We start from the raw sequence: 27,751 nt of genomic DNA on the forward strand, positions 1-27,751 counted from the left end.
TTATTCCAAGAAAGAAACAGAATGTTTAAATGAAGTAATGACTATGCCTTTTAGTATATGTTGTAATTTTTTAAAATATGACTACTGAGAATGTAAAACACTAAATATGTTTGTCGGTCAGATAAAAATTGACACGTTTGTAATAGTGGAAAAAGAAGAAATTTTTACATCAAATTTTTGGTTTGAGTTAAACTTCTTTTCCAATATTACTCTTATACTAGACTTATACTGTTGTTTTTCTCAGAACTCAGGTGTGATTGTCATTGTGTGTAGATAACTATGTATAGTTATATCTGTCAAATCAAGATGCAGAGATCATTCTAGATATTCGCAAATTGGATTTAGTAAAATAGATAATGTTATTAAATATTAGACATACATTGTAATGAACTATATGTCCAAATAAATATTTTGCAGCACAGTTTTCTCTCATCCGATTAGATTAAATATTGTTGTAATCATAATACTTTCATGGCATTTTAAATATATATCAAGAAATGAAAAGTATTACTGAAATATTTTTCATTAAAATCCTATTCTCTGTATTTTCCATTAACACCATATGATAGCATCCAGTAACTTGGCAACCATCCAAAGATGGAGATCGTCTCATTGGTCGGATTTTGTTAAATAAGCGACTAAAAGATGGAAGTGTGCCTAGAGATTCAGGAGCAATGCTTGGATTGAAGGTTGGTGATGAATACCTTTGGAACTAACTACTCTCTTGGTTAAACTAACTACCTTTGTAATAAAAATATTCTCATATTATATAGCATATGCATGAAAATAGCAATAATGTCTTGTCATTCTCAACATTTAAAGATAGACGTTTTATATTCAATTACCTTGAGCAGTTTTACTGGGTCCTTGGCAGGCTCAAAAAATTGTATTTTTCTGAAAGACTAGATGTGTTTTCACAAGTATTCTGAAAATGTGTTCTTAGCAAAGTACTAATTGCATCCTTGCTAGGCAAGCCAAGTGCTGTCTTTGCTCTTCAGTATTGAGCATTGCACCATGCTACAATGTCAATTCCCCGAAAGAGTGGAGAAAAGTGAAAAATAAATTATCGCTCTTGAAGACCAGGGGGACATCTGCAAATTAATGATATTTCAATACAGATCAGAGTCTGCCAATGTAACGGCCTCTTTCTGGATTTTTCTCTCTTCTGATTGTTTGATTTGCCACATTTTAAAAATGTAAACCAGAAAGTTATTTAGTATTTATTGATTTTTATCATGAAATAATGTATTCACCTCTTTTTCCTATATTCACCTCTTTTTCATGATGTAGTGCTCTTTAAACGTTATGAAGTTATTTCTAGCACACATTTTGATCTCAGTTTTGTGTGATACTAGTATTTGCAGTTCCAGAAATACTAGTACAAGAATGAGAATGAATTATACAGAGTGAAAGAAACAAATATGTATTTATTTTGATTCTACATCCCTGTTGTGAGAAATTATTAAGAAGTTTTAATTTTCCGTTCTCTATTTAGCACAACTCTTACTTCACTTTGGATATACAGATTAGGCTATAGTCAGACCCTAATAATAGGGATTGAATCAGTCTAGTTACTTATAACATATACTAACATGCTTTGGAAATATTTGAATTTTTTATTTAATTGACAGATATTTTTGTTTGAAGTCAGTGGACAAGCCAGTTGGACATCAAATTTTGTGTTTATTTTTGTCTTAATATCAGAAAATGCAAGAGAAGTGACTAACAGTGCCATTAAGAAACACTTTTTTAAAACATTTATATTAAAATTTCTAAAGTCTTGTTATTAAGATGAACTCTTCACTGAGATTCATTAATAGTTCAGATTTAAGAGTACACTGCTTCTTAATCTCAATAAACATCTGAAAAGAGTGATCAGCAGTTACTCCTGACCTCGATTTTCAGATATTTACATATTGAAAGTAAACTAAACTGAATTTAATATTACAAATTTTAAATGACAATGTGAAGACTGTTAAGAAACTTTAAGAATTTGAAAATTATGCAGTTATGACTGATTCTGAAGTGAATCTCCTGATTCTAAGATAAAAAGGTTAAACCTCCTGAAGTTTCCCATAGAGAAATATTCAGAATGACAAGTATTTTCATCTGCCTTGCCCAACCAAAGGGAATTTCCATTATTGAGACGTTTGATGCTTAGTGTGAACATTGTGAGTTCTGTTATATTAATATAACTTTTTCCAGTTAAAAAAATATTGAAGTAAGCAGTCTATTGACCAAAAGCTTACAATGTCTTGGGTGGCAATTTGTAATACAATGAAATACTATGCATGTATTTGCTAAAATTTAAAAGCTTTAGCATTTTGTATTTGCATTGTTTTTAAATTGTACTAATCTCCAAATTAGCTATAAAAATAGGTTGTTGTAGCCAAAATTCTGTTGTTTTTTCTAAGTGCATCTGCCTTATCTGAGCTACATAAAACCTAAGGAAAAACTGAATTATTCTTTCTGTTGCCAGAACATTTAAGTAATTTAAAGTAATTTTCATTCTATGAAAATATTTCCTCTTTGAAACAGGTAGTAGGAGGAAAGATGACTGAATCAGGTCGACTCTGCGCATTTATCACCAAAGTTAAAAAAGGAAGCTTAGCTGATACAGTGGGGCATCTTAGACCAGGTATGTATCTACTACAGATCTATACTGCTGATTTGCTTTTCTGAAGATGATAACAAGTGAGCAAGTTTATTAGGTATGAAATTATGTTAAATAGGTCTGATGAAATACTGCAGAATTCAACCTGACATTCAATTACTAGACCATTGCTTTGGTGAAATATATATATATATATATATTCTCATGTTGTTTAAAAACTATTTTAAAAATTTTGCTCATGATAATATTCTATTGATATCCTGCCCAGTCAGTGTGTGGTGTATATTTTATTTAGAGCAAACCAAGCTATTACAAATGAGCAGAACCAGCTTGGCTAGGAAGCTGCTTCTGTCCCAACATGCAAACCATAGATTGCTAGATTGCAGAATGTTCAAGAAATATTAACTATTATCATAAAAACTATATGAACCTTAAACTTGTAGAAGTAAATGGATCTTTAAAACAGTAAGTTGATGAGATATGCTGTTCTAAAGATGTGAATTTTCTGAAGAGCCACAGCTGTCAAAGTGAGTCCGAGCTGTATCTTACTCAAAAGGGGTCCTACTGACAATATTATTGTTTCACCAAACTTTACATATATAAAGCATAAACCTTTAATACCCAGGATTTTCCTGCATGAAGGAGTTCAAACTTGTTCTACAATATAGGTTTCCCAATCCAGAAAAATGACAGCAGAATGGCTTAAATTGTCATTGTAAATGCATTCCATAGCAAACTTCCTAAGCATAGTGTTATTACTGAAATTTCAGGTGATGAAGTGTTAGAATGGAATGGAAGGCTACTACAAGGAGCCACTTTTGAGGAGGTATATAACATCATTTTAGAATCCAAACCTGAGCCACAAGTGGAGCTTGTAGTTTCAAGACCAATAGGGTAAGTAATGTCATGATTTTTTGGTGTTAAACATGATGAAAGTATTGCTAAATTTCCCTTTTAGGGAAGAGATAGCAAACATTCATAAACACTATAAACAGTAAAACGTTTAGGCAGAATTCAGTAAACCAAGAGCATAGCTAGAATGATAGATCATATCAGTGAGTAAAAAGAGCTGGTGTGAAATCCTGTGTTCTCTGAGAGAGTCCCAGGCATTATCTGCTATGTTCCCTTCTGTGGCTGTTCAGTTGGTGATCCAGCCTATATTGGCTCTTTAACTGTGGTTATACTTGTTGTTGTAATTCTTGACTGTTCATTCTTATTTTTCTATTTCCATTTTTTATAATATATATATATAATTTTAGGATCATATTTGGTCTGTGGACTGATTATGAACTCTATTTATTGGGAGTCAGCAATGTAGAATTTTCCACAAAATACAGTATCCTAGTGGCATAATCCATATGCTTCAGAAAGTCCTATATCCAAATTTGCGTCATCTTCATCTATGGAATCTATTAAATTATTTCTTGTTATCTACTACAGAACATATCTGAATGAATAGCTAGGACTGTGTGGGACTTTTTCTTTGGTGCTTTACATTGACTATTTTTCTTATCCTTCAAACCTATCTCTCAATGTCTAAACTTAAATTTTTCTTGCATAGCGATAGTGGCTTTGTTATATTAGACTATGAATATTTTCCCTTCTTCATCTCTTCTTTTTCTTCCAAGTTCCTACACGCTAAGGTCATATCCGTCACTTTTTTACTCCATTAGAAGTTCTATATCTGATCACACCAGGGCTGTGAAGAGGGGAATGTTTATCACTGAATTTGAAGATACTTACAGTTAAGAGTTTTCTCTTTTCCCCCTCAATATTTATTGTGATGTACATGACACAACTGGACAGGGTGCTAGGTAATCTCAGCTAGGCTCCCTTTTCCATGTGCGGTTGGACTAGATGATCTTTCAAGATCACTTCCACCCTCAGCTGGAAGGATTCTATAATTATATTTTAATAAATATATTTATCCCTTTATTTGTACACGATGCACACAATTACCATACCTTTATATATGAAAGCATGGGTAACATAACAACTAAAAACTGAGAAGTACTAAAAAATCTAGAAGCCTATAATACAAGAATGGAATTTCAGTGAGGATAATTTGTTATTGTTTCAGCTATAGTAGGAATTTAATATCTTTGACACATCAAGAACTTAACATGTAGGGACTTAATTTGGCATGACAATTTTAAACAAACTTGATAATAACAATAACTGTTTTATCTTGTCAGTGATATGAGAGATAATTTCCCACAAACATATGGAATTGCAACCCCTTTAGGGTAAAGCCTGTATCATCTGTCCTGTCCTTAAAAACCTTTGCATAATTTGGGAGTTGTAGGTATAATAGTAATGCTAAGGGACAGACTACATTACTAGAAGAATAGTGTTGCAGAAAAAGAGATCTCAAATTCATAGAGGTGTAAATCTTTCATAATATCTCTCAAACAGAAGTTTGTAGGAAAATTTCAAGGAACCTTTCACTCATGTCTTGAAAATACTCAATTTTTTTAGCTTTCTGCATTCTCTTCATTGTGTGAAACCTCCTGCATTCTTTCCTGTGCTTTTATATTTGTTGTCTGTTGTTTACCTTCCTTATCATCATGTCTTCTGTTATGTTACCATGTGCTCCACTTGCTATCACTAGACCAGCTCCTCTGTAATTCCTTACGCAAAGTGATGTGGGCTCTCAAGGTACCTTCTTCCACACTAATGGCTTGCCTCACAGTCTGAAGAACTGAGAGATCAGTGATCAAGCAGTTGTTCAGTGTATTTGATTCCCAGTGTCCTTTTTGTAGTAGGTGTAAAAGAGTCTCAGTGATGAATTCTTTGCACAAATTGGTAAGGTTTTAGAATCTGGTTAGGTGTGTGTAACTATTTGGAGTCTGATATTGACAGCTTCAGAAATGTCTTTCATGAGGTTCAAGCTGGTGAACTGGAAAGACCATATTCGCTTCTCAGTTTAGAAGATTTCAGTTCATAATCGAATGGACAATAGAAATTAATACCCTGTGCTTGCCCCATGAAACATAACATCATATGTTTTTGTTCTGCCTGAGGAAATAAAGTTTCAATGTATTTAAAATCATTAAAAGTTCATATTTGTCAGGTGTCAGAAGCAATATTTATTTCAATTAGAATAATTACTACCTGATTGAAGGATTTCAATTTGCATTGAGATATATATCCTATTACTTACAGAGTCTGTTGATGGTCTCATGGCAACACACTAAATCATGCCAGAAGTCTTCAGTTACTGGCAATTAACCTAGCTGAGAACCTGTTGTCACATCCCGATATTCTGAGTACAAAAAAAATTCCAGTAAATGCAATTCTTAGTTCTCTTTATTATAGGCTGAGTGCTATGAAAACTGAAAATGACAAGATAAACTGATAAAGGCAGATAAAATAGAAAACTGTTTTACAAAAATGCAACAGCACAAAACATTCCATTTTGCCATGCAATAGACCCCTTTTTTCCATCTTAAATTGATGGCCAAGTTGCTATTGGTGTCAGCCGGCTGTTCCTTATACACAAGAACTTGCATATTTTTTGCTTTCTAATTCTCAGAAATCATTAATTTGAAGTGCATGTTGTTTTCATGGTTTCTACTATTTTTAATTTGGTAGAAATGGTGCACTGTTTTAATAATTATGGTATACAATCTGCTTGCAGTGAAATGTATCTTGAAATGCAAGATGTCTAAAACTACTTCTGCTTCTCCTACATCTGTTTATCTCAGTGAGAGTTCCTTGTAAGAAATACCATTCACCCTACCATGAAATATTGGGATCTGTATGCTTTAGCAACAGTGTTCAAAGCTTTCAAGCTTATTGTTTCAGCTATCTATAGAAAACTTATATTCAATCTGTTCACAACGATATTTATGTTTTCATGGTTTCATATGATAGAAATACTTTTTTGAAATTACAAGTTAAGCTAAGGAGTGTGTTTCTGATTAAAGTAATAGGCGAGTATTGGATCCCTTTATAAATTCTACACATATCAAATACGCAAAATTAAATCTTTGCTTCTTCAATAGCCCTTGTGAGTTCTGACAAATTTTGTTTACTAAAAACAGAGGTTTATCCTTGTCTGCAGTGGGCACTTAGAGCAGTTGTCTGCCTTCTGATTTGCTTGAATTATTGGATACTGTGCATCAGCTCACTCAATCTGCTTAGTGTTTTTCTAGTGAGTCTGGAAAAATGTTTGGAAAAGGTATACGGAAGGTATACTGGAAAAGCTATACTAAAGGAAGTAGATAAGTTTTATTTATATATCATACAGACTCTTTTTTCCATTGTATGAGACAGTAGATAGAGATTACTGCAAGCATTTTTCATTGACCTTTGTGGGGAGTTGATCTTGACTGAGCACCAAACACTCAGTCTCTCCATTCCCCTCCACAGAAGGACTCCTCAAAGGGAGGAAATAAGATGGAAAAGAATAGGACAGTGAGAAATAAAACCAAAACTGAACCCACCTTACCCTTACCTCTCTTCTTCCCAGGCTCAAATTCACTCCTTTGTTCCTGGTTTTTCTGTCTCCTCCTCCACCCAGCAGTGCAGAGGATGGGGAATGGGAGTTGCGGCCCAGTCGTCCTCCCCCTCCTTCTTCCTTGACCTTGGTGTCTGCAGGGATGTTTCTTTCATGGCTTTTTTTCTCCCTGTTTTCTCTCACAGCTGCCACACAGCTGTTTTGATCTTTCTTAAATACGTTGTCACAGAGGCACAGCCACCGTGGCCAAGGAGCCACTGGGGCTGGCTGTGCCTGGCACCGGCACCCAGCGCAGCCGGGAAAACCAACTGTGCTAAAACACACCACCTGATTTTAAATATTGTTGCTGCTGAAACTCTTCATCTTGCTTGGTTTTGCTCAAGTACCTCTGAAATTATTTATTAATCATATTGATAGTTTTTATTAGCATACAGTAACGTTTGCCCCTCAGAGGAAGAATATGTTCCTTGGCAGGGTTTGGGTGTGGTTGGGTGCTCATTCATTGTCATCAAGTGCTTTAAAATTATGTGGCTGTGCACACAGTTTAATGCAGGTGTTGCGACACATCCTGTATATGCAAGTAAGCAATTCTGCCAAATGAACTTGTACATTTTATTTAGTAATGGAAAAAGTAAGATAACTCAAATTTGGGGTTCAAGGACAGTAAAAAAGGTACTAGGAAAGCCATTATTGGCAGTTGAGTATATTTGAGTGAGGGTCCAGTAATTTTCATGAATGTATAATGTCATCATAAGATTTACTACTCACAGTTTTACTCTGTCATTAACTCTGAGATTGTTCTTTCATTTACTGAATTATTTTGTCTGTGACTGTGCAGCCTCTCCCCTGTGTTCACCAAACCAGTTGTTCTGTGGAATTTAATTTAGCACTGAAATTATTTATACTGGGATAAGAGATGAATCATCCCAGTGGCTGAAGACAGCCACCAGATCATACACCTTTCCTGAGGCATTCCATGTTGGATTGAGAAGTGTTATAGCGTAACTGAAATTTGAATATGCTTGTTATATAAAGGATCAGCCTGTCTTAATTTTCCTGATTTCAGGGACATTCCCAGAATACCTGACAGCACACATGCACAACTGGAGTCCAGTAAGTTTCAATTGTGGGGTAGGAAAATCTTCTCTCTCTTTTATGTAAGCACAAATAGATTGAAAAATGTCATCTGCAGTCAGTATAGCTCTTGTCTCTTTGTCTGTATTTGTCTCAATATGTCATCTTATTGTATTATCTATCTACCGTTGTCTAATAATAAGCTATCAAAAGTCAGGATATTTTGATTTAGGTTTGACAATTGATTATAAGTTTACACTGGCTTTGATTGAAAAAAAAGCGTAATTCTAAGTAATATATAAGAACATTAGTAGCAATTTGTAATTTCCTGTTTTGTTGTTTTGCATTTCAAATGAATCTTATAAATTAAAAATGGGAAAGAAGTATTTCATGTAGGGAAAAATAACTTGTTCTTTGGCTTAAATCTAAGAAGATGGATTTCAGCCTGAAGTTATTTTTTATCATTGGTTTAGAACTCTATTATAATAAAAACCATGAATAAATGAAGTGGCATAATCTTGATTGTAATAATATGAAAAACTCATCCAATGACTTTTTACTCATCAGCCAACTACTAAAATTCATTTTATGTTTTGTGAGATGTGGATTGTCTTTTTTATTTATAAAAATACTTTACTTTTGCTCTATGTTTTATATGTCAAAACTTGTCCTCTGACTCTTTGCAGATCTTGTAGATTTGAAGCAAAATGCACATGAAACATTACATACATCTTAATATTTTTGTAAAAATCTAATTCAAATTTAGTCTGATTATATAAGATAATAAGTCAGAAGACTGACTTCCTTTGACCACAGTAAAGTGTTTATTATTTAGGAATTTTGGGCCTTCAACTTACTGACATAATTTCAGTCAGAAATATCTGAATAAACTATTTTCCATTCTACGAATAAAAGCTTTTGATTGCATTTAAGCACTGAAAGACTGAGTATCATTATTTGGTAATTTTAAATAGATTTTAAAAAAGTGATATTTATCACAACATTATTGTATGTTTGGTTATATTTCTAAAATTTTTATTTAAAGAATGTTGTGAAAAATGCATAACTGCTACTATTTATAAAATATTTTTGTTTATAATTGCAGGTTCAAGTTCATTCGAATCTCAAAAAATGGACCGACCTTCTATTTCAGTGACTTCTCCTATGAGTCCTGGCATGTTAAGGGATGTTCCACAGTTCTTGTCTGGACAACTTTCAGTATGTAAACATTTAATTGATATTAGTGTGCTTTTTACAGCATATACAACTCTAACTGTAGTGCAAGCTACCTCTAACAGAAATTTTTTGTTAAACTAGCTAAATTTTTTTGTTTAATGCTATATATCTCAGTGTAGGTAGGACCATAATGCCATAAGTGTATTCCATTTTGTTAGCTTTTGGAAATTTTATATAAGTTGAATTGGGTATATACATGTATAATTGTCTGGTAAGCTAGACTGGTAGAGTCAAGTTTTCATAAATGTCTAATTTTGGCCTCCAGTTACATTTGTACTGTTGAGTGTAAACATTTTTTCAACTACCACACTTACATGTAGATTCAGTAGTTTTTATTACCTGTGTGCTTGGACATTAATATTGCTCATTTCTTATGCACTAACTTTCATATATGCCTTCCCCAAGTAACCCTTTGATATTTTACTAATGTTGTATTCTTTGTACCAGTGTTACTCACTTTTGTTCTACACTCTCATTGACAACAAAGTTCATTTACATGAATGTTTCCTTTTAAAGGGTAATTTTTTGTTCTAAACTGAAGAAGTTGGGTTTTGTACACCTTTCCATGTTATTTACAATTACAAAGTGTGATTTTTCAAAAGTGCTCAGTTGTGGTGCAGCTTACATTGAAAAGGAAAGTTAAATGGAATGGAAGCAGTGCAAAACTGGTGTTAAACAAGTCTGGAAATTCCCCATTCATTTTACTTCCAAGTCGTATATGTTGAGTGTGCCATAAAAATATGCATAAAATCTAAGCAGACTGTTTATAGGCCTCACAGAAATATTTTTCTGTCTCTTCAGTGACCTGTGTTGGCTCCATTTTGCAGTGCATGAGACATTATTTGTTTGCTCATCAGAACAACCAATACATAATTTTTAATTTTCTGTAACTGTTGTACTTAACTACTTTGAAAGACTCAATCCTTTGGATGAATGGAAAACTAGAAATCTTGACTGTAGAGTGCAGAATGCATTGCACGAAACACAATGACAAGGGAACACAAACATGAACACTGAAAATAAACAGACCAAGGTTTCTAAAAACCCTTTAAGCTTTAGAAGACAGCAAAACTTTTTGGTAGTGGAGACAGGGAGGAAAGAAATTTCTTTTGTCTAAACTTTGTAAAAGATTATGCTGTCAAAAAGTTTTGGTGCCTAGTTCCCACCAAGAAATTCAAGGTCCATACTTAGCTACTCAGATGACCAATACACACAACTGTGGAACGATGGTCCAAATCTGAACCACACAGAACTGACTTTCTCGCTTTCTTGGTTTCAGATAAAATCTTCATGAGTTTAAGATTAGGATTTACTAGTAAAATCAGTAAGTCTTTTGATTTAGTGGTTTGATAGGACACTGCAGTACTGGGAAATTTGGAGGTATGTTCTGGTTTACTGAGAATAACAGAAATCCCAATGTTTCATTTCTCAGAATGGCATATAAATTCAGTGTTTAACTCAAGAAGGCGCAATTCCTACTTCTATTTATTTTTGTTTGTTTCAATATAAAAATATCTTTACTAATAAGTTTAATTCCATCTAAGGAAACCAAATAATGTTAAGAGACATTCAAAGATCTTTCTTAAATTTGTCCTCTTTGGTACTTCCTTATGAACTGTTTGCCATTACATACAATACTTCCTACTACATATTGTCTGTGTTTCCCTCAGAGAGCAGCTGATAACTGAGAACTCACAGATCTAGCTGACTGACGCTGATGTTAGAAATGCTCTGTAACTCTAACGTTGCAATTTAGACATCTAAGATTAGTAGACATCTACAAAACAGACATTCTTCAGTATTTTGGTTTTCTCGGTTTTAATCAGTTGTTTTCTAACAGAACAATTGATGGATCACATATTCATTCCAAATAGCCGATTAAGATAGAAATGAAAGGAAATACTAAATTCCAAATGCAATTGTGAATGTGCTCTTTATGGTGAGTGCCTAGGCAGGAGAATAACTACAGAACCCCGTTAGTAAAGGGGGACAGGATGCTGTTCTTTGTGGAAGAGGCAGGTCAGTGACATTCCGGGTGATGGTGGCTGAATTCAGACAGGTGTAATGAATCTGAGGGATAAGATTTTGGAAGTGTTTTCTGTATTTTCTGTTCTTTTGGACAATAGCATGTAGTCCTGAAGGGCTGTTGTTAGGGCAGCTGTGGTTAATAGGTTGCAAAATACAGGAGTTGTGGGCAGAAGTGGAGATACTACAGTTCAGATTATCTGAAGTAATAGAATACTTGGATAAATGCTTTCTTATTCAGACAGTGCTATAGATCCTTAAAAGATTTTTATATATTAATGGTATCTTGGAATGTGTTTCTTTATGTTCAGAATGGTTTTAGCGAGTTTAGCTGCAGTGATGCCTCTAGTATTCAAGGATGTCTTTGTCAATTCAATCTTCCATATTTTCCTCTGTACTGGCATTGGTCTGTGTACCTGTTTTCTTCTGTTGAGGTTACAGTGATGCTGACTAATAGGATTGTCAACAAAGTAAGCCATCTCACATAGATAGGAAATTTTCTTTACATTAATAATTATTCTGCTCAAATACATATTTAATTGAACAAACAATGTGCAACTTCAGTAAACTATTGTGTGTTATAACTTACTAAGGTATAGAAATAATTTATCCATATTCTCTTCATTTTATGGCACTTTTTATCCACATTATTCTTTCAGGGGAGTATCTGACTGTTATTGCAATTATAGTTTTATTATTATTTGCTTTTTCTGCTTCCTGTTTCTGTGTTTTTTCACTGACTTGTTTTTCCTTTAATATAATTCTGAAAAAGTCAAAAGTATTCTTTGTGTGTTGGTGCTCTTAGCTTCATTACTGCATTTTGGCTACTTTTTCATTACTGCATGAAAAGTATAACTTGGAATGCTTTTGCAATAATGAATAATAACATAACTAGAAGACCATGTAAATTGAACCAAGTATAAAATCGCAATACTTAATTTCTGTGCTGGCAAAGATTCTAACAGAAAAAGGATGTTATTTATGAGATTAATCAAGTTTTTTGTACATCTGACCACTTCAATAGATTCAGTTTATAAAGCAATAAAAATACAGTTATAGAAATAATAGTTATAATATCTGTAGTATATTGGAAAGTGTTTATTGTACATTGTGGGGCATATATGTCAGCACATTGAGAGGATGAGACTAGTATGAGACAGGCTTCCCTTACTCCTTTCAACTTTTCCCCTTTAGCCTTTTTTTTTCCCCTCCCCTTTCTGTCTCTATGCAATTAAATTGCTGTTGCTCTAACATCAAAACATGAAAAGTTCTAGGTAGTGCACACAAGATGCTTATTGCTCTCCATTTCCAAGGCAGAATATGACAGCTGAGGACCCTTGGTGTGTGGTGGGAGATATGTCATAAGAGATGTCCTCTTAGGATTGCATAATTCTGGAATATCTGTTTTTCCCTTGTAAAATGGAGCAGAAGCAAGCTGAAGATCTACTTTTGTTGTATGTGAGTAGGTCACATTCTAGCACCCCTACACCTGGCTCTGCAGTCCTGCCCATGCATCGTGGGGGGCACCTCACAGAGCACAGGGAGCACTGCAGACAAAACCTGTGATCTGGACTGTCAAGTCTTCTTATCTATCCTCTTGCTTTGGTGTAAGAACAGATTACTTCACACATTTTATGGAACAGATTTCTCCAGCATCTGTGCATGCCAAATAAGCAAGGAGGGTGGCAGAAGCATCATCACGCTGCCTATCTCCATGCTTTGGGTACATTTCTTATGGAAGTGAATATTGAATAGTAGCTTCTTTGTATCATTTTGAGTTAGATCAATAATCTCAGGAAAACTGAGCAGGGAGATAAAGAGATTCCAATCTGTCAGATGCTGTCCGTGCTCCTGGTCTCCCACTCGCTGGCCCTCTGAGGTATCAACGTGTGCTCTGGTTCGTGTTTACACCTCATACTTTGTACCAATTCTGTGCCACTCCATTAGCTGTTGCTCTGAACGAAGGATGGAGAGCGGTTGCTTGGAATTAGTATTTTGGAGTGTTTCCTGTGCTATTGTAGTCTTGAGGTAGCCACTGGAAGCCACAAGGTCATATGTGGTCTGAATAGTTACAACACAGAAATAAGAGTTATAAATGTGTCTATCTATGCAGTTTGCTAAATGCTCTATGCCATTTCACGCAAGGGTTTTCTGTGTATACCATATGTCATTTCTGTCATGATTGCTAGAGAATTGAAATACATAGATTGTACCTTCCCCCAGGTAATGCTAATACCAGAGAGCACTAACTTTCTTTTAATAGTTCTAAAATTATTTAGGAGGGTTTTTTTATAGAGATGCCTTTTAATGTTGCAGAGAAGAGAAAACCTTTTACTTTACTTGCTTTACTTTACAAAGCAACCAAAGCTGTCAGTGCATGTACTGTGCTTGTTGCTCTCTGAATATGCATCTACAATCTTTCTGAAAGATGTGATTAAGCTTAAATTATGTTTCCAACCCCACTTTTAAATCACACTTTGCTGACCTGTTCTTTTCGTTACATGTTATTTCTAAATCTATTGTAAATGTGAAGAGAAATCCTTGCTCCTGGGGAATCAGTGGTAAAATTCCTGCTGACTTCCCTAAGGCAAGAATTTCCAATACAGGGTTTTGATATGATTTGGTAACAGATTTGCAGATTTAATTTATGCATTGCACTAAAATACTTTGTGTTAGATAAAGATGTTGTTGGTGTAAAGCTGTGTTTAAAGTAATAGTTGTGTGTCTTTGTTTTTACTTTTGGTCTTTTAGTTTCCAGCGTGTTGTCCTTTTTGGTTTTGTTTTATTGCTTTTTCTTTAATTTTGCTTACCAGAGCCAAAGCCTTAGTAGAAGAACAACGCCTTTTGTTCCTAGGGTTCAGGTAAAGACTTCGTCTGCCTGACAGAGACTAAAGTTGTGGGTTTTTCTTTTGTTTGTTATGGAAAATGCATAGCAGGAAAACGTTACATTATAGTCCGTTTTCCCATATTTTGAGTGTGTTTCTTTAAATCATATTAACAACTTTCATGTCATCTTGTGAGCAGCCTGTAAAATTCTGCATGGGAGTGAAAATATTAAGTTAAAATTTAAAGAGACAACTAGTTTTTGTTTGATTTCTGCCCAATATTGAACTCACACAGGTTTCAATAGCGATGATGGCTATGCATCCCACATATAAAATCTGTGTACTGTTTAAGCAATAAATAATTTTGTGCTTGAGGTCATTATATAAAGATGAATGTCTCTTTAAATCATTCATTACTTAACATATACATTTTGCATTTTCCAAATAATAGTAGCGCCTCAAGTAGAAGATGGGCAAAAAATTTGTACCTTGTTTAAAGAAACAAATTTCTTGTGTATGAAACTTGGTTCTTGCATTTTAAAGTACGTCAAAATAACCAAAACCTTACTTGAATAAAAAATGAATTCTCTCATTGTGCTGTTGAATTTATTTTGGTTCGATATTCTGTTTAGGTACAAGTTGTTTGCCTTTTTCATTAGGAAGCTCCTAAGGTACTATAGATTAATGCAAAAGTAGGTTTTACTAATATAGTATTATTATCTTGCTTTGCTGCATGTTTTTTTGTAAATAGTATATTATCTGCTTTTCTTACAAAATATCTTTATGGAGATGTTAATCTTTTGTGTGGGAGATCTATAAACGCTTCTCTGATTTGATCAATTGCTCAAGGATAGATGTAAAGGATGACCTAAGTGATCAGAATGAGATGACCAAATTTCTTATCGAAATGGAAAAGTGATCATACATGCATATATTTATAAAGGGATTGTAAATAAGAATCTAAATAAGATATCAAATATGAATCATATTTGGTAAAGTTCATCTTTTTTCAAAAAAGTAATCCTTACAACTGCTTAAATATAAATTCAAAATAAAAAAATCTAAGGGGAAAAAAGATATTAAAATGTAATGTCTTGATAGTATTGTTTAAGGTTAATATATTACTATATGCTATTGCCATAAACTCTCTTTGTATGAAAAATTAAAAATATCCTCTAGCATGATTAAGAAAGTTAGATTCTGCTCATGATAGTGAAATCAGAGGGGTACAATCACAAGCTGTTAAGTAGTTCATAGAGGTAAATATTGTATATGACATAAGTAGTCTTTTAATATTTATTTTCTATTTAGATATGTGCTAAATAAACTAAGAAATGATATGACAGTTGATTGTTCAATTTAAAAAGGAAACATCTTCTGAAACCTGCATATTCATGAAATACTATAATGTAGAAATAACATGTAGTAGTGCCTTATTTTAATCGTATTGTATAAAATAAATACACATAAAAATTGTCCATTCTACTTAGACTAATATCTAATGAAAAAAAAGTTACCTTGTTCAGATGATTATGGTAGCCATTTGAGAAAATAGAAGAAATGTAATGTTTGATGGAGAATATCCAACAAGAACTGACAGTGTATGAGGCTTACTATCTCACCTCTGGTTGGATTATTTTGATATTGCAGATAAGAATTGTCTTTAGCCCCAATTTTGCTTCTACACAATGCCTGTGGAGTCCTTGTGGACTTCTCTAATGTTTTTGGTTTTTTTTCAGAGCTCAGTAACAGTCAAAGCTAAACATAAGGTTTTTGACAAGAGTTCCTGAAAAACTCAAACTTATGACCTTGGCAATATCTTTACAACTAGATTAAAACAAAAAGTCATCCATTTGTCCGCTTTTTGTAGGGATGGTAGGTAGCCTAAAAGGGATTCATGTAAGATATATTTATCATGCAGACTGCAGAGAAGAACAGGAATTCTCCAGTGGTCTTTAAACAAGCAGTCCAGCAGCAGTGCAGAATTCTGGTTACTTTTTGGCATGACAAATTCACTTAGAGCTCTGAGCTGCTCTTTACAGTTGTCGGGAAGTATACATTTCATTGTGGGCTGTGGTATAGCTGTGTCTGTAGAATTGCTTACAAGAATGAGGATCTCCAAACTTTCTGTTTATACCTATTTGTTTCATCGCTCTGAACAGGAGATGCACATCTTTATTCTTGCTTGTATCTTCTTTACTTGATAGTCTAAAACATCCTTTCTGGCAAAAGTTCCTCTCTCACACTTATCTCTGTAATTCCATTAGTTTTCTAGCTCTGGTGTCACTGGATGATTTCATAGAATCATCATTTTTTTATTGGGAAGAAAAACACTCAAATCCTTTTTTTTCCCTATCATACACCCTTCCCATCTTTTACTAATTTCACAGTACTTGGAAAAGTGAGTATTTCTTTCCTGAACTTCTCGATTCAGTTTAGCATACCAGCAATTTTCAAACTTGCAAAGTGATGCTTTGTGACATCTTTGCAGGGAACAATCTGTTCTTACATTTGTGTTGTCTATGCAGTATCTCTTGTTTACTTGGTGGAGCCTCTTTCTGAGCCAGAGTTGCCATGAGACCACTGTTTTTTTTCTAACTTCAAAAATTTCAGACATCCTTTTTGCTTTAATACAGAACATCATACAAGTTTTTCCATTTGACAGCCTTTTATTGTACTTTTTCCATCATATCAGATGGCAGCTAAAGCAGATAACAATAATAGTTTGATTTAGCAACCCTCAGTAGTCAGAATTTGTTAGAGGTATGCTTAACAACACCCAGAGCCTATCTCAGCTATGCTGTTTCCAATCTACATAAGCTTAAGTCCAGTAAAATTATTACTGTATGCATTTTTAAAAATAAACTGAGATTTCTTTTTTTTTCAACAACATGTCCTGCTGGTATATCTCATTTCAGAATAATGTGAGAAAGAAATGTAGTATCTCAGTTTCAAAATATTATACTAATAAACAACTATGTAGGTTACATGTAAAATTATAATGAGCAACAGAATAAAAATATCTGGCCAGATCTCTCTCAGACTCAGTGGCGTTTGAGCAGGCTGTGGTGGTAAAAATCAAGCTGCAGGGCAGACTGTCTAATAAACTGAATTTATGTCCTTAATTTATGTAGCTTATACTAGCTTCAAATAAGTCTGAGGTGCCTTAAGGAGGATCTTTGACTTGTACAGTTAAAGAGAGGAACTAAATACCTCAATGCCTCCATGAGTGATCAACCCAAATAAAAGGCAACTAACCCCATTAATGCTATTTGAAACTTAGGCTACTCCAGAGGGTGAGTTGATTCTCCAGAAGGAGGCATTTTCTGAGGCTACAGAGGACCAACCTTTCCTATTCTGTGGTTCTGTGAAAAAGGAATACTATATATACTAGATAACTGCATCCTCACTTCTCAGAATGCAATGCCATCAGTCAGCTTTTGTATACTGTTGTATGTGTAGTAAGCTCATTCCAGAGACACGACATCTGCTGTTTAAATACTGTTTAGACTGAAGAGATTGAACCTGTCTCTCAGAAGAGTGCCTTTATCATCAAGCTATTCCATATCCCTTTCTTCTCTGGAGTGTGAAGTCTCATCTGAAGCTGAGATACTGTTTGGTTAGGAATATAAGCTTGTGGTGTTATCAAAGCAAGCTTAATTTTAGCACAGCGAGTTCCAGATCTGCTACCCATAATGAGTATTGCTCTTGTATTAGACCACTGTGAGTTAAGAAATGGAAAGAATCATATGAAGCTGAGACCAGACCCTCAACTCCATTTCCCCCAATCATCTGACTGCAGAAAAGTTATTTCCTGCCTTCTGTGTGGCAGTTATTACCTGGAAGCCTGTCTCAAGGAGTGCAGCAGATGCACTGCTCTGTGAATAACAGACCATCTCACTATTTCAGAATGCGTTGAATTTAGATGCCTGTTTGCCTGAATGTAGGTTACAGCAAAAGCTTTAGTGAAGCATTAAGTGCATGTCTGGCTGGCAAAGGAGCCTAGGGGAGGAAAGTATATGAGCATGTGAGTAGCAAATAAGCTTCCAGAGTCTCACTGCTAAGTGGAAAGATCTTCAGAAAGCATTCAGGTTGGATCACTTTCGAAGTGAATTTTAGCTGCCTACATCCTAAATAATCTAGATAGATGATGTCCTATTCAAGAAGAATTTTTACAGGTGTTAGCCTCCAGATTAGCATTAGCCAGCACAATTTTTTCTGTGGCACATTTTATGTGTTGTAAGTTTAGCTTTCCCTTTCCTTCATTTAGATAAGGATTGCTTTGCTTCAGTTTCTTAGATGTTCTAAGCTTCTGAAAGTATGTATGTAAAAAATTGCTGAATTAAGGTTATGTAGATTCTGTGCTGTTGGTCAGCTACTTAAGTCTTTCACTGCTGACCATCACACCCGTACATTTTTGTGAGACTTTTACTCTATGTTCTTTACTTTTTGGTGTCAGGCATCTTTTCTACAACTTAACAAAGCTATAAAACAAACAAACAAAAAATTCTTCATCAACTTTTCTGTTATATGTATGCTATCCTGTGTTTATTTCACAATGTGAAATATTTATAGTGTACTGTGAGATGTATTAGGATTGTCCTGTATTTATAGATTAGGAATTGAGAAAATATGATCAGAGTCTGAGACAACCAGGTTCTGTCCAAACATTAGAAGCACCTCAAACTTCAATTCCAATGCTTTACTTAGCACACAAATCAGGGTCTAGGATTTCATACCAGGCTTCTAGACACCAAAGAACATGCAATTGTAAATGCTTTTCAAAATATCTTAAAGGGATGCATCCTTTGATACACAAGAGCTCTGGGAAAATGGAATCCAGTCCTCTTGGACTGCACGTGGCTGTCATAAATGGCTGTCCTTTCTCTATGAGTAGAAAGAAGAAGTTCTTGTAGGATAATACCATACCATCCAAATATTGTCATAACGTTTATGCACAGGAGAGTCAGAATTAGATCAGTCATATTCTTAAACTCATCTATCATGTTCAGTATGCTAATCTAACTCCTTACTTCTCATTTTCCTTTCCAATTTCCTGCCTTGACTTCTTGTCAGATTTTCCTTCATCCCAGTCTCTCTTTCAATGTATTTTGTGCCAGTTACAGCATGGCTGGTTCTTTTGTCACCTCATACCATTTCTCTCTTTCAGTCTATTTTTGCCCCTCTGTTCTTCTCTGGTCCCTGACATTAATGGCTCCATTCTTCCTGTGTTTCACCAAGAAGTATTCTGTATATTTTACTTTCTCAGTAATTATAAAGCAGTTTTTGATTTGTCCCTTCTTCTAACTCTGTGAGAATGCAATCCCATCCTCCCCTCTATGGGGTTCTTTGACCATTGTCTTGCAGTTTCTTCCTTTCTTCTCCTTGCACCCTAGTCAAATGACCGTTTGAGTTACAAGTACCTGTAATGTGCATTGGAGTACTAGAAGTGTGAATAGAGGAGAGAAAGCCTCTGGTCATAATTCTGACTCCTGACCTTTCCTTTAACAAGCCAAATTAAAGGGAAATTCATGGAAAATTTGTCCATTATGTACAAGTGTTTCCCATTTTTTTTTCTTCTGAACATGAAGAGAAAAGTAGAAGGTATAAGTCAATGCAAATTTTGAGCTCTTGTTCCAAAATACAATTTTGAGAAGATCTCAGAAAAATGGTGTGAGTTGATTTCAGTTTCTGCTTAGAGTAATTCTCTAAATATTTTGACTGAAGTTTTCATGCAAAAATTCAGTCAGAAACAAATATAGTGAAGAAATATTTGGCTTGAATATGAACACACAATTCTGGTTGTATTTTTGGCACCTATGTCTAGATTATTTCACATCCCTCAGTCACAGTTTGTGATAGTGTCTGTATCACAAATATATTGCATTCTACTTAAGCAAGCATAATTTTTCCCAAAAAAGCAAATGAAGATCATCTTCACTGCTATTCCCCTTGGGATGTGGGACTAGCCAAGTCTGTCTTTTGCCTGAGGACTCCCAAGGAAAGCCTGTGGGTGGATACATTTAGTGTCAGAGAACATTTAAGTTGACTTGCACTTCAGAGGTCATTAAAGCTTTGCTTTGGATTTATACTGTTGATACGAAGCTTTCTGCTTTTAATCTGTAGTTGGGTGGAGACACCTAGATGTCCAGATAATTCACAGTTTAGAAAAAATACTGTCAAAGCCCCTTGCTTTGCAGAAATGTAGGAACAGCGTCTAAAAGTCTCTTAAATCTGACATGTTAAGGATAATTTCTCACAAAGGTTTTTTTCTGTAGTAGCCACAGAGCCCTTTAACTGTTGGTACCAGAAACCTATAAAGTCTGTAGTACGGCCAATGACATGATACTAGATGACAGGTGTCCCCCTCTTTTTTAATATCCATACAAATACTTTTGGTTGATGACTACAGGAATTACAAGATCTGAAGGAGTGGGGAGGGAAAACGTACACTCCTACCAATGATTGAGTTGGCGTGTATTAGGGTAATCTCAATTAGTGAAGTATTAGGAATGGCATAAAGCTAAATCAGCCCCTTCTTTGTGGGTTAGAAATCTTGAGAATTATATCAAGACCTTTCTTTAAGAGACTGAAATGCTGAAGATGAGGAGCTATGACAGCAGATGGAAATCCCATCTCTGAGTGCACCTTCCCCTGGTTATGTCTATCTTAGCTAGGGTATATTCTTTCCCTGAAGGTGTATTGCTTGGTTAGGTGTGCAGTTGGGCATTATCTTCTTTGATTCCCTTAAGTTCAGGCAGGGTCTGTGTTTTCTTTAAACGTCCTAGTTTGTCCCCTGTCTCAGGCAAAGTCCGCATGAAGAGAGCCTCCTCTGTAAGGTGTAGTTAATGACTGCAGTGCTACCACCATGTCATGGCTTCCTGGCTATTTGGAAGGCTTTGTTTTGTTCTAACAGCACCATTTCCCCCTTCTGCAGTGACTACTCTAAAGTACGTATATTCTTTCCTTGACAGATGTATTTGCAGCCATAGAATTCAAAGATAGCTAAGATAGCTAAATAGCAGCTTCTAATGACTGTAGTGAAAAAGAATAGCAGATCAAGCCTAGGACTGGTTAATAATAATTTCTACAGATGAGTAATAGTAGTTTTTACCATGTTGCTTAGTTGGACTATTAAGAGGGTTGGAGTCCCTCTCTTACAATTTCTGGAGGGCTTGTATGATGTCAGCATAAATCTACACATCTTGAAAAGCATTTCGTGATATGAAATATTTATGGTCGTATCCCATAGTCTTTTTAGCACAACAGGATGTGAAAACTTAATTCATTCATTGTGCATAAACTCCTCAGAAATATATATATATGCATATTATACATTAGTAACATAATACGATACAAGAGAGAATAATCCTAACCAGAGTACCATGTGAAAAACAATTAGTGTGAAATAATGCACTTATTGTACAGGGGTTTAAAAAAAGAGTAGTTTCAGGTACATACTGAAGCTCTTATAGTATTAGCTTGTTTTTATTCTTTGTTATGAATACAAAGTAGAACATAATATTTTCTGTTAAAGTAACCAACATAAATAGAAACTTAGGAGCAAATTTATTTATAAGGACTAATATACTACTTCATTGTAGAAATGAGTTCACTAATTAATATTTTCTCCTTACAGATAAAACTGTGGTATGACAAGGTTGGTCATCAGTTAATAGTGACAATACTGGGAGCAAAGGATCTTCCTTCAAGGGAAGATGGGAGGCCAAGGAATCCTTATGTTAAAATTTACTTTCTTCCAGACAGAAGGTAGGGTGAAAACAAAGACAAGGAACATTTGAATAAGAGTTAGTCTGATACTCAGGTGGCATGCACAGCTGAGTTTATTGGCCATACATGGAAAAAATGTACAGTTTGGAGTTACATGATATGTAACAGCAAAATATCTTTGAACACTATGCACAAACTTGCTTTCCCTGGCTATATTGTAAAATACTGAGTAGAAGAAGAAAGGTAAACATATGTCTTTGAATGAGGATCTGTTATTTGCAGAGAATGTTGTTAGTGTTTTATAATGCCCTTATTTCCTATGAGTGCTATTCCTGTTTAGTGCAAAGAAAATGCAAAGTTCACAGATTCCTGGACCGATGGGTCTGGCAGTTGATTTGTCTCACCTTTATACAACGAAGCAGAAACAGATTTGGCATCTGAAACCCACAGGTTTCTTATCACAGTATAAGTGGTAAGTGATAGGGCTGAAGGGGACTCAGTTGAGATTGCCCATGTGCACCTTGGAAACTTCCCCTAAAGCAAGAGTAAACAAATCTTAATTATAATATAAATAATTTTATTAATTTTTTTTAACAGTGTGTCTAAAAATATTATTTCTCAGTTAATATTTTGATCCAGATTCTAAGTAACAGTTCAAAACTACAATGATTATATTGCAGTTGCAAGTATTAAAAAACAGACTGTGTCTGCATTACTTATTAAAAAATCCTCTTAAATTAGTATGGCAGCTGCATTATGCAGCAATCAGCAGGTTTAAAATTAGGCATTGTTATGAGAACTTTTGTCAGTATTCTCAGTAGAAGGAATGCGGGTGTTCTCCAGCAAAATTTGTTTCCATCAGAAAATATTAATTATTTCAAGTAGAAATATTCTGCAAAAGACTGCTTTCAACAACACCCTGGAGCCAGAGCCAGGACTGCCGTGGTGGCCTGCATGGAGACCTCACCTTGTAGCGGAGGTCCACCTTCGGTGTGGGTGGTTCCTTGCAGTCATCAAAAGATTTTGGGAGCTGTTTTGCGAACACTGTTCCTTCCAGTGTTGCTGTAAAAGAATATGTAACTCATTTTCAGGGCTTCTGGTTTCCCAGCTGTGGAGCTGGAGTCTTTAGTCAGGAAACCCTGCAGAGAAGGCCGTGCACTGCCTCAAGCTCCCTGACCATTCCTTCATGTGGGCCAGCTGCTCCTTCCTGCTCTGCAGTTGGAGTCAGCTGCTGTAGGACTGGAAGCTTGAGTGAACCAGCTGGCTCATTTTTCTGAAATGCAGATTTTTGCTGTGCCTGATGCTGTCAGCATATATGTTCTGCTATCAGACTGTGCCTTGTGAAAATCCCATTTACAGAAGTACATTTTGCTTTATAGAATACTGTTTTGAAAAAAGCCACCAAAACCCAACAAAAATATTAAAACATTTCTGGTTTTCAGGGAACTTCTTAAAATTTGAGTTGGCACATGAATTCAAAATCACCTAATCTTAGTTTTTAATAGGAAATTATGAATTATCCTCAATATACGCGCTGAACTTTACAATAAAGGAAAATTCCTAATGTAGATTATAGTACCCATGTTCCTACAAACTGAACTGCTGATTTAAGATTTCCTCTTTTCCATGATATACTTATTACAGTATAATGGTATTTTGAATATATTTAATATTTAACTTTTTTTTTCAGTGATAAAAATAAAAGAAGAACAAAAACAGTGAAGAAAACATTGGAACCAAAGTGGAATCAGACATTTATTTATTCTCCAGTTCATCGGAGAGAGTTTAGAGAACGAATGTTAGAAATCACTCTTTGGGACCAAGCACGAGTTCGAGAGGAAGAAAGTGAATTTTTAGGAGAGGTATACAAGTATTGGTATTTACTATAGAAATACAGTTGCTCACATACTCATGTATAGATACAGTATTTTTGAAAAAGTTACTGACTATGCAAAGCAAAACTGTTTTATTGTTATATTTTTCTTTCTTTCACTTAGTAGTAAACAAATAGTGATCTTGCACTTATTACATACTACTGATATGAGATTATTTTTGTGTTTGTTCTGTTTTAGTAACAGCATGAACATGGTTTCTCAATTCTAGTTGTTCATTAAAATCCATATTAACCATAGTTGTATTTTACCAAAATTTTGGTATGTCGCTCACTAACTTGCTGCAAGATATCTGAATGCTGTAAAGGCTGTCATAAGGTAATAAAGGTTTTGTGAAAGATTTTTGTTGTATTTGATGTTGTAAAAGGCACAGGAGCTTCTTTCATATTAAATGCAAGACTTTTATATAACTTCAGACAAAGTCCTTAACAGTAAGATAATAATCGAATAACATTTATGAATATACCTGCTTTAAAATATTCCATCATGTAATGCTTTCCTACTTTTAACTATTCTTTCTTTTTTAGATTCTTATTGAGTTAGAAACAGCATTACTAGATGATGAACCTCACTGGTACAAACTTCAAACACACGATGTCTCTTCATTGCCACTTCCCCATCCTTCACCATATTTGCCACGCAGACAACTCCATGGCGAGAGCCCCACACGGAGGTTACAAAGTAGGTTGTTAGTTTTACACTGTGTATAGTTAATTTGAATCAATGTGTAATGAAGTATATTAAATTCTTGCAGATGGAGAAGTGACAGAATTTTTATGTTAATTTATAACTATTATGAATTAGGTGATATATGATCACTAATGAAAGTGTGCCATGCTACAAATGGTAGTATTGACCACTGTGCAATACACCATTTTTTTCTTATGAGACAACTCAGTTCAGATCCTCAGCTTGAGTAAATTATCTTGGTCTTTTGCAATGTGCTCTTTTTATCATGAAGTCCTATCTTCTATATTATGTTCATCATTTCATTGTTTAACCTAAAGTGAATGTTCAGGACCTCTCTCTTTACCTCATACTTTTTAAAGTAACCTGTATATAACATCATATGTAGCTAAATTAATATCATGCATTGCTTTGAAGCTATTTTATGTTCACAAATAGAAATTCTTTTAAAATTCTATTTCGTAGATTTTGTTATACTTGATCCACAGTAGTTTGAACTTATCAGTAGATATTTTGAAAATAGAGTATATACAATATCTTATTTAAAATAGATACATAAGAATAAGACAGTTAACGGTAAAAATCTGTTTCTCTAATATTTAATTGTTTCTCTAGTTTGACTGTTCAGTACTGTCAGTGATTTAAAACTGTTCTTCACTGAATTGACTTTATAAAATACCAGTTAGCAGTTATATAAAAAAACCCCAAGAAGCCAAATCAACCAACCAACCAAAAAAAGACCCCCGAATCAGCAAACCAGAACAAAAAAACACACCACCACCACCAAAAAAAAAAACCCAAAACCCAACACAAAACTCAACTCCCTTAAAAAAAACCCCAATCATAGAAGAATGTCAACTAACCAAAAACAGTTCCTAAGATTTGTTTGGGGTTTCTTTGAGTCATTGTATGTGAGTTTGTGTGCATGTTTCACACAAACTCACAGAAGCACATACCTGTGCACACTTAAACAAGGTTGGATATTTCGTATGTTCCATGTGGGGCCTTCATTAAATAATCCATTATATATAAGTTTTTCAAGCAGTTGATCTGTTTTGCTTCTGTGCACTGGATGGTGAGAAGGATTAAAATGCTCCATATCGTAATATTCTGAGATAGACACATTATCAGAGACTTACACTGCATAACCTTGAAGTTGTAAGATTATACTTGTCCACAAAAGGAGGAAAGAAGTGATAGTTAAAAGGTAAGGAGCTCTATTGAAATTCAGTTCTCTTCAGTCTTCTTGTACACCATGACTGTTTCAGCAAAGTTTTTAAATTTTTTTACATGGTTTCTGCCATCTTTTAAGACATTTTAGGAAGTTAAATTTTCCATGTAAAATGATTTTTACAGACCAGCTGGACATTTCTGTTTGTATGCGAAATTAGTGAAATTCTGGTTTTCATGAAATATTCAGCCCTGCAAACAAACCCTGTTTGTCTATCATACTTCATGTGTGCAATAAATAACTGCCATCAAGAATGAATAAAACAGTAACTGCTTTATTTTTGAACATATTTTAGTACTGCTTGACTAAAAATCTGTTCAATGATATTGATTCAAAATTTGAAAGTCAGTCAGGTTTTTTTTAAAAGTAATACTAATATATACTAATGCTAATAAATATTAATACTAATAATGTGCTCAACTGAACAATCTTATATGCTTGTCTGAAAATGTAGATGAAAGGAATTAACAAAACTTCTGGTTTGGTGAAACACTAAGGTTTGGTGTAGATGTCCTGCTTTTCCATGAAGATGATTTAGCCTGACTGTTTCCAGGGCACTAGCTCGACAACCTGGGGTTCTAAAAACTTCAGCTGAATAAGCAATTTCAGATGTTCACTGTGATTGCTGGGGAATTTGCATTCTCTCACACTAAATTATTCTATGAACATTTGTACTGACATTGAGATTTGATAAAGGATTTTCTCCAGTGGTCTGGGAATATCATCATCATCATGGCCAGGCTTCACGAACGAAGATTTAGGAAGGCACTATCCACATTTGTTACAGGCACGCTGGTGACTTATGAGTCCAATACGAGATAGACATATCCGATTGCAAAAGGTGCAGCAGAAAGACTCGTTAGGTGGTGTATTCAGCAGGATATGATTCTTTCTGCGTTGTCTTTTCTCCTCAAGAGTGATCCTGTGTGCGTTCTCAAAGGAAACGGCAGTGTTATAGATGGTGTGTCTCCAGACCTCCTGGTTTGCGGCCAGAGTAGACCAGTCATGATGATCAGTGTGGCCGAGGCTGAGATGTTGTTTCAGGGAGTCCTTGTATCTTTTCTTTGGGGCTCCTCTCTTGTGGCAGCCAGTGGCAAGTTCACCATAAAGCAGGATCTTAGGGAGGCAGTGGTCCTTCATCCTTGAGACGTGTCCTGCCCAACGCAGCTGAATTCTCAACAACATGGCCTCAACGCTAGTGACTGCTGCTTGTTCTAAAACAGATGTATTGGTCACATAATCTGACCAGTGGATGTTTAGGATTGTACCGAGACAGCGTTGATGGAAGCGTTCTAGGAGCCGCAGGTGGTGGTCTGGGAATATATTCATGTCTTAAATACTTGTGTGTCATAAATAATTTTCAGTTTAAACAGATAGTTTTAAATGTACAAAACATGGTCTTCTGGAATTAAAATTTCTTCCTTCTGGGGACTGGAAAGACACACAATAGGAAATTTAGCATCTGGTCTGAGTTCTGCAATAGCAGCAGAATCCATTTAGCAATTAAAAATACAATTTTATTTTGCTTTTTTTTTATTGCTATCACACCTCTGAAATGGAAAAAAAATTACTTCTTGGTGTTCAAAGAGATGGTGGATCATCCTACTGGAGAGATCCAGTACTCAATTAGACAAGGTTCTAAGCAATTCAATGTAAGTTAGCCAAGCCTGAAACAGGCATTGCACCAGATGGCCTCCAAAAGGCTCTTCCCAGTCTAAATGTCATCACCAGGGGACTGGTGAAGGGCAGACAGCATATCTTATGACTGTTTGCCTTCACTATGTAAAATATTTATACTATATTAATAACACATAGAAGTCTGGTTTTTTTACTTTTTTGGGGAGGGATTCAAAAGAATATTAAGTTAAACAATATATTAGTTCCTCATGTCTGTAGATGCTTTTTTATCTTTAAATAACACTCTTGTATATGATGAAACAGAAAATGTTATCCAGTGGTACATTATGACAATGC

General features: G+C 34.8%; 1 protein-coding gene across 50 annotated transcripts in view; it reads left to right on the forward strand.

Moving 5' to 3' along the window:
* RIMS2 (regulating synaptic membrane exocytosis 2) overlaps positions 1 to 27,751 on the forward strand; it is a 448,206-nt gene that overhangs the window by 233,186 nt on the left and 187,269 nt on the right. For 30 of the 50 annotated variants that reach the window (XM_027657142.1, XM_027657165.1, XM_027657167.1 and 27 more), the window contains 9 exons: positions 570 to 689; positions 2,539 to 2,638; positions 3,385 to 3,508; positions 8,143 to 8,189; positions 9,256 to 9,368; positions 14,225 to 14,272; positions 21,876 to 22,006; positions 23,658 to 23,829; positions 24,387 to 24,540. In XM_027657142.1, coding sequence (XP_027512943.1) covers positions 570 to 689; positions 2,539 to 2,638; positions 3,385 to 3,508; positions 8,143 to 8,189; positions 9,256 to 9,368; positions 14,225 to 14,272; positions 21,876 to 22,006; positions 23,658 to 23,829; positions 24,387 to 24,540 — 1,009 coding nt within the window. The remainder of the gene's footprint in view (positions 1 to 569; positions 690 to 2,538; positions 2,639 to 3,384; positions 3,509 to 8,142; positions 8,190 to 9,255; positions 9,369 to 14,224; positions 14,273 to 21,875; positions 22,007 to 23,657; positions 23,830 to 24,386; positions 24,541 to 27,751) is intronic. The other 20 variants (XM_027657148.1, XM_027657151.1, XM_027657195.1 and 17 more) reach the window with 1 other exon arrangement.

The sequence above is a fragment of the Corapipo altera genome, unplaced genomic scaffold, assembly GCF_003945725.1.
Source record: "Corapipo altera isolate COAL_440 unplaced genomic scaffold, ASM394572v1 52b, whole genome shotgun sequence".
In the NCBI taxonomy this organism is placed as follows: Eukaryota; Metazoa; Chordata; class Aves; order Passeriformes; family Pipridae; genus Corapipo; species Corapipo altera.